Genomic DNA, 8,001 nt, shown 5'->3' on the forward strand with positions numbered 1-8,001 from the left:
GTAACTAAAACCTGTGTGTTATCTCACTGTTTTCAGCACAAATCCAAGACACAGCCCCACACCAGCTGCTATGAAGCAAATTAACTCTATCTCAGCCAAAACTAGCACACTTGAGTAAGGCTCTGCACCTGCACACAATGTAAAGGCTGGCCACCTCTGTGTCCTACCTCAAATTTGGTGCTTTAGCAAGTGAGTTATCAGCATATTTTAAAAACAGTCAAACATAACAATGGAAAGATTATTTTGCTACAGTTTCCTTAATTTTGTCTTCAGCCCTGAATACCATTTTGAACCATTCTTTATCAACTGAGATTGAAACAAAATTAATTGAGTTTCATAAGACAGTATTAGGCCCATCTCCATGGCCCTCCTAGATCTAAAGAGCTTGGTGTGAAGTTACCAGTGTTGCGAAATGGTAAGAAAAAGGATGATAGGACTAATTATGTCACTGAACATCTGATTGTAAAGGAGCCTCTGGAGTAAAGTCTTCTATTTTGATTTGTGAATTCATCCATGTAATAAATAAGTACACATGAGAAACCAGAATTCCTATTCCAGATGCCACTCTTGTTGAGGATTGAATGCTTCCAGAACAGCACACACAACTTCTGTGGAAAAATCAAATAGTAAGTATGTAACTTAGCACTTTTCACTCTTGCCTAGAGTATAAACTGTGTATTGACTTAACTCAATCATTTTAAATAAACTGATGCAATTTGTGCACGGAGAGGGTAGCTAAGTATGTACGTAGAAAGTCACCGCAATTATCTAACGTGATGCATATCTCAATTTTCCTCCACTGCTGGCTCTTGGTTTTCACAAACTACAATGCTTACGACTCGCCCCTAGTTCCTATACTACCTCATACCAAAAACACCTCTCACTTTTTTTCTTGTAAGTTTTAAGACCCCTATATAATCTCTTTATTTTACACAGAGTCCTACAAACTTCTGTCTTTCAGTAAAAGAAGTGAAACCCATGGGGATTTTTTAGGAAAAAAGTAAATGATTTTGAAAAGACTGAAAATAACCTCTGAGTTGCATTACACATTTCAGTAAATCATTGTTTCAACTCAACAGGTGACAGCACAAAGTTATTTACAATGTCACCTTAATTCTGTACTGCATTAATTAATTTATTCTTAAATTTGCAGTAAATCCTACTATTAGGTAATTATACCAGATAGGAGAGTTAATAAGAAAAATCAGGCTGTCTGTTTATTCCAGTTCTTGAGGATCACTTCAGCTGCATCTAGCGTGCTGTCTTTCTGCAAAACAAGGAATATCATTATTACTTCTTGAAAAGAGAGTAGCAGTCATGATTCTACCATCCCAAATCGATATTTGGTAGCTTCACTCGCATCCTGTAAATATCCGTCAGCCAGTTTTCACTAATAGCTATAGCTACAAATCTAGACTACGCAAAGAATTCAATGCCTATTCCTTGCAAATATTTATTAGTATGTTTAAAATATAACATATTTTCTCAGCATTCATACTGTTGAATTTAAAGAAATCAGTATCTCTTATACAAATGCCTGCCATTTATGCAGTGATGTACTTGGCAGCTCTATAGGAAACTATGCTAGCGTGTCTCCAGTAATCTTTATATGTGCAGTTGAGATTTTAAAATCTCCATGCAACCAAGTTATGCCGTGAACTCCTTAAACATAATCCCTCTAAATATGGGTAATCTACCCATGGGCCAGTTGTGTGGCTTGGCTACAACCCAGTGAGTCATACAAGTAGTCTTTAACTCCACATGATTAGTGTTGTTCATCCTGGGCAAGCCACACTGACAATCAGCAAGTTTCATCCCCATTGTCAGTGGCTCAGTTTACATCGTAGTCTTTACACCTCACCCAAAGAGCCAAGTAACACAAGCAGAAACTCTCCCTCATTACAAGGCTCCAGTCCTTATACTAGAACAGTTAAGGGGTTGCACATGTTCCAGTACGCTGACTCTGTTACAGAACAATGGGGAAACATGGTAGGGCTGCAGCCTTATGTACCTGTCCCCGAAGTCTTTCAGTCTTTTCAAGAACAGCTTCAACAGCAGGAAGAATATAGGAAAATAAGGGGCTCACAAAATGACAGAAGTCAACCAATTCACAAAAAACGTGAGAGAACTTCCTGTGTCTTTGTTTCCTTCTGTAATTTGGAGCTCATGTGAAACCCAATGTATTTCCAGGCAAATGAGCTAAACTTGAAGGTGACCACTGGTTTTGTTACTGGAAACTGAATGAGGTACACCACTGTGATACATATTTATTTTCTGAATCCACTGTAAGTGAGAGTCTACCCGTGTCATTCATTTTCACTGTCACAACTGGCCAAGAATGCTTTTAAAAATAAGAGATTAAGCTAAAAAAGGCCTACCCACCCAGTTGTTTTCTGCCAGTTGGCCTTCTTAACATTTATGTACCACCCATATTTATGGTTTAAATGGTTTAAAAGACAGCTGAAGTTACTTTGTGCTGAATTTTACACCAGCTAAATTTCTGTTCCTAGAACAATCCAACTTAGGAGATTGTGGGCAAAATGTAACCATCAGTTTCTTGCAGATTTCTGTACTGAATTGATTTTTAGAAGTCTTCCCAAGACACAAATTTACCTTAATGAAGCAAAAACGTATGTATTTTTCAAATTGTCTTTTCATCTCAGAACTACAGAATGCTGAAAGAGGAATTGCTGATAGCTTCTGAAACATGAAACAGAAATATTATTTGCTTAATATATATATGTATACAAAAATTTGTTTTAAGCATGCTTCCATTTCTAGAGCTCTCCCTCCCAAGATGTGAGGGGAAAACAACGTTCAGATTTCTATGCTCTAGCCAGGCTTAACTAAATTCAAATTACCTTTCCTAGGCAAAACATTTCAAAGGTTCTTTTGTACAACTCACATTTAAGCATGTTGAAAGAAAAGTGCTGGAACGCAACACAAAGCTGCAGGGTACATTTTCAGCATATTTAGCAGTATTTTAGTCACATCATTATCAGCAGTTACTATAAACACCAAATAATATTTTGAATGGAATATCTCTACTGCATTATTTCATAAGTGCAGTTGCACTGCTCTTCTTTTCAGTGGAAAAGCATTTCTAAAACTAGAGTATGACTAAGACACCTTACCTTAGACGTTATCATCCATTTGACAAATTTATAATCATAAGGTTGTTTCTCATCTACATCAGAAAGATCCACATCTAAAAAAATTAAAACGAACATGTTGTAAGATTTCCTAGACTCCATTGGGAGGGCATTCATTAACACCACGTTATTATAGTTAATGCTTAAGAACAAAGCCATAGCTTTCTGGTTTAAAATATAACTAAAAATTGCCATAACAATTAAAATAGGCCAACAGATCGAACCTCTCCATTTGGATCTGAGCACCTGCTGTTGGTGTGTTTTTCTAGCAGAAATGTCACGACACGAAACGGAGCTCGTATCCGGAGCTGGGACACATCGCTCAAACGCCAATACGGTGTGTAGCAAGACCCGTTTATTGTTTACATTACATCCCAATTTATAGACTCTTGTCCACTCGACTAGCTACATGGTGATTGGATAATATCTCTGTTACACAGACAGCACACATCTCTTAAAGCACTATAATTGGTTAAAAGGGGTTAGTTTCCACATGGTGGGTATTTTGGTTAGAGCTAACAAAACAAGGCTAGTAGAGATAGTATTTCCCACACGATAGTACTGCAGCTGGGTTTCGGCTGCTAAGTTTCCCAGAGAGAGTAGCATATTTTCATAGTTCTAATTTCTGCTAGAAAAATACACCAACACCTGCTTTCCATTCAAAGCAAATTCAGACATGTAGCTTGTAAGAAAGCCAGGCAGCACTCCAAGAAGTCCTCAAGTCTGGGTTAGTGACGGATCAGGACTGTGGAGCGTACTGACGAGCGTATTTATTGCATGGACAGCAATAATCACTGCAACTGCTGTCTTCTCATCTGTGAAACTGGGGTATCTAAAACTTTCTGTCACCAGCTGCTTGAATGACAAGTATCATTAGGACCAGTTAGTGAAAAATATGGAACTAGAAAATGTACGCCTGTGGGAATTCTTCCTCCAGAGTTACAACCTGAATTTCCAAAAGGCTTTGTAAATTTTGGTGGCATGTTATGATGTTTAGAAATCAGAATGTCTCAAAGAGACTTCAATGTATTACTTCAGAATAAGAAAAACAAAAAATAAAGGGGAGGGGGTGGTAAGTACAAATGGTACAACCTCAGGATAATATGGCAGGTGCTTGGCTCTCAAACTTTTTCATAATCATAGATCTTTTGATATTTTATCCACCTCCTTTATCCTCCCCCTAAAACTTCCCCAAAGCTTTGCAAAACATGGACAGTAGTTAAGATCACAGACAAAGACTTTCCTAAAGCTTATAAAATCTACATTCCAGACTAAGGTCAAACAGAAATGTTCAGTCCCAGTTACTACTTCTGACAATGTTATGCAAACATGAAATGAGATTATAGTTTAAAATGAAAGTTGCATTTTCCGGTTAACTCTAGTATTTGCTTTCCACACCCCTTTTAATAAACTTTATACTAACTTAATGTAGAAACATCAACAATCATAAAGTATCCTCCATCTGGAATGACAGGCTTTAGTCCAGCTTCTTGAAGTAGTTGAGCCATCCGATCACGTTTGCTTTCCAGCTCTCGAGACAGCGAGTAAAAATAGCAGTCTGGTTCATCCATGCGTTTATAGTCTAACCAAAATGCTTGTGCCAAAGCCTCCTGGAAACACAATTAATGTTCAAAGAACTCATGGACACTGAGTGAACTCACACACTTCCTACTGAAATCCCATGGATTTTTCTTCGATTCTGGCCCTCATTAAGCAAATCATCAAATACAAATTACAGAAGCTACGACTAAGTGTGTAATTTGTTTGTTGCTTTGCGCTGTGGCAACACCCAAAGCACCCAATCATTTGCTAGGCGCTAATCACGTAACAGCAGTTACAGTCCTTGACACAAGGATTTACAATCTGGATTGAAGCTAAGTTTAAATTATTGATAAAAACGTATCACAGAATATGAGAGACTAGTAGACAAAGATAATGCTTAGTAAAACAAGACCTCATTGCAACGACTTTTATTGTATTTGCTAGGAAACCACAAAGATTTGTCACGTTTTATGCAAGAAGCAGCAGTTTATAGGTGAAAGAATAAAGAATCTGCAAGACTGATTTAATTGGTTTTTGAGGGGGATGTCTGGTGAGCTGATCAAATTTGTCTCCTCTTCTTGCACCCCAAATACATATTTTGACAACTAAAAATTCATTGGTGTTGATTATTGTTTTAGTACAGTGAGGCCTACAGTTTTGCTACATTAGAAAGTAACCTCCTCTGCCCCATCTGTACCTACCTGTAATGGAGTTGGGCAAGTATACAGTGTATTTTGGTGAACAACTTGCAAATGCTTAATCAGGTTCTGGGGGCCAATAGACCAGCCAAGCTAAGGGAAGAAAGCATGCATATGTTATACTTACAGCAGTAGCATTACTAAAAAATAACAAAGAATTTAAATTGCCAACGTCTCATGTTTTTCCATTTGAAGAACTGGTAGTGAATTTGTTTTGATAAAGAATTAAGAGCTGGTTTACACAAAGTTTGCTGAATGATGCCATTAAAAAATTCTAGATTTGAGACAATAGTTATAGTTTCACTTATCCCTATCTCTCAAAGGGTACTAAGCAAACTTTTAACTCTTCATATAACAAGCACTAGAAATCAAGCTGACTATTTATCAGGAATTTTATTCCTAATTGTTTTAGAATCTTTCAATCTCATAAGCTCCTGTGTCAAAGGTGGTTTGAGCATAAACCAAAAGTTCATTATGTTATAGTTCAGTTTGAACACAGGTGATGAAGAAGAATTTAGTTGCCAAATGTTTACATATTTGTTTACTTTCTGGTATGTATTTTAAAGTCAGGCAAAATATTATCATTAAATATTTTACAGACATAAGGCATTCCAAAACATACTATTATCATGATCTGAAAATATCATCACAAAACCAGACAGTTAGAATATGATAATACCTATGTTTTCACCAATAATTGGTTTTGAACAAATAACACTGTGTTTATTTTTTTAGTATTGTTTCTGCACCAGAGGTTATTAAGAGACAAGAAGAGAATAAGAATGCCCGTGTTCAAGACAGAAAATTGCTCCAACTGAATGCTATCTTCATTTTTTGGTGACATAGAGATTTGCCAGAAGCTTTCAAGAGACAGGTCATAAAAGCAAACTTCTTTAGCATAATAAAAGCCTTCCATTATTTATAAAATTGAACTCTTATATTGATTCTTCTTACCTTCCAGCCAGTTACACTATAGGTTTTTCCAGCACTTCCTATAGTTATTGTTCTTTCCCACATACCTGGCAGCGTAGCTGTATATAAAATAAAATCAATTTGGAACAGGTGCACTTGTATATTGCATGTAGTCAGAAAAACTGTATTGCCCCTAGCTCAGAGCTGTATGTTGATATATCACTGCGGCATATTAAGCAAGCAATGAGAATATTCTCAAATTACAGCAACTGTAACAAGTGAGAAAGAATATATGGGCCAATGCTTTTTGGCATAAAAGGAAGGTAAGGATTAATAGAAGAAGAGGGAGAAAATGTAGTTTCCACAAATTGTGCCTCTCATGTTAGTTATTCTCAGCTAAAATGCATAATTATTCATAAGAAAGATAGGATCTGAGAAGGGACTATCCATTCATCTCAAGACAGCATTTTTCTGATACCCGATAATAAACAGCACCACATACAACATTAGCTCAGGCACTGCAAGCAATTTTAATAGAATTGTTCAGTTCAGACGTCTTACACATCAAAAAAGAAAAGAACTGTTAAGACTTCTAACCAGGAACAAACTCCATAAGAATCAGAAAACTAGCAGAGTGAGTAAATAATGTGAGCAGGGCTGGGACAGTCTGACAATAGCAACTCGCTAAGGATGTCTACAAGGATTAAGGGATGCATGGTGGCCTGTCTCTGTCTTTGTATCTGCTAGGAGACCAAAATCCTTTCTTTCCTTCAAAGCAAATGACAAAGCAAACGTCTCTTCCTGCAGTTTGCAAATTTTTTTCCGTATGCTGCTTCAGAGGAGCTCTCTTTGGACCCTTTAACTTTTCATTTTCAACAGAAATAGATAAATTGACACACCCTTAAGTCTGAGACACATATAACAAGCCTGTTACCTGGGATGGCACTCAGCTCGTTGAGACTTGGGCATGCTTTCACACTGCCCACGCAGCAACTCAGTTTAATTCAATGTCCATTATTTAACACTGTCTCTCCCATGTGAAGGAACAGTGTTCATGTACTATCTCCACACTAACCTTTATACTTCGTAAGTAGTGGAGCAAAAATAATTGTAGCTCAATTAGCCACAAAATCTAACTATCCCATCCTTATTCAGCTACTATAACTGATTTATGAGCATCGGTCTCCCTGGTTTCTATTGATACCTGTTCCAAACTCACTTAAGAACTTCTGCAAATTCTAATGGGAAATTATTCTTTAAAATACTTTTCAGAAAAGGGAGGGGCTCTCCTCCTTCGAGTCTAAAACAGTCAAAGCTTGAAGTTTGAGCTCCTTCCAGCAACCGTTATCTTTGAGAGGCAAGTTTACAACATCATTCCACAACCACTTCTAAGATGCCACAAAAAATCAGTACCTATTTTAATGTGTTTATTTCCTTTATATACCAGCCATTCATACACCTCATCGCTGATGCACAGGGTATCATGTTTAATACAGAGATCAGCTATTACTTGGAGCTCTCCTCTAGTAAACACCTGGCATACAAGAAAGTAAGGGACAATGCATTAATCATAGTATTTAAGGCATACTCTGAAATTACAGTAGTGTTAAAGCGAGACTCTTACCTTGCCTATAGGGTTGTGCGGAGTATTCAGAATAATTGCTTTTGTTTTGGAATTAAATTTATTTGCAAGTTCA

General features: G+C 37.0%; 1 protein-coding gene across 2 annotated transcripts in view; it reads right to left on the reverse strand.

Annotated features, from left to right (window-relative positions):
* Positions 1-988: 988 nt before the first annotated feature.
* The window catches only part of CCBL2 (cysteine conjugate-beta lyase 2), a 17,633-nt gene continuing 10,620 nt past the window's right edge, over positions 989-8,001 (reverse strand). The window contains exons 7-14 of one of the 2 annotated variants that reach the window (XM_010137796.1): positions 7,929-8,001; positions 7,718-7,838; positions 6,347-6,423; positions 5,396-5,485; positions 4,576-4,762; positions 3,135-3,208; positions 2,614-2,700; positions 989-1,267 (exon numbers count right to left, since the gene is read on the reverse strand). The exon at positions 7,929-8,001 is cut by the window's right edge and continues 27 nt beyond it. In XM_010137796.1, coding sequence (XP_010136098.1) covers positions 1,205-1,267; positions 2,614-2,700; positions 3,135-3,208; positions 4,576-4,762; positions 5,396-5,485; positions 6,347-6,423; positions 7,718-7,838; positions 7,929-8,001 — 772 coding nt within the window. In that variant the 3' untranslated portion in view covers positions 989-1,204. The remainder of the gene's footprint in view (positions 1,268-2,613; positions 2,701-3,134; positions 3,209-4,575; positions 4,763-5,395; positions 5,486-6,346; positions 6,424-7,717; positions 7,839-7,928) is intronic. The other variant, XM_010137804.1, reaches the window with a different exon arrangement.

The sequence above is a fragment of the Buceros rhinoceros genome, unplaced genomic scaffold, assembly GCF_000710305.1.
Source record: "Buceros rhinoceros silvestris isolate BGI_N320 unplaced genomic scaffold, ASM71030v1 scaffold19260, whole genome shotgun sequence".
Lineage (NCBI taxonomy): Eukaryota > Metazoa > Chordata > Aves > Bucerotiformes > Bucerotidae > Buceros > Buceros rhinoceros.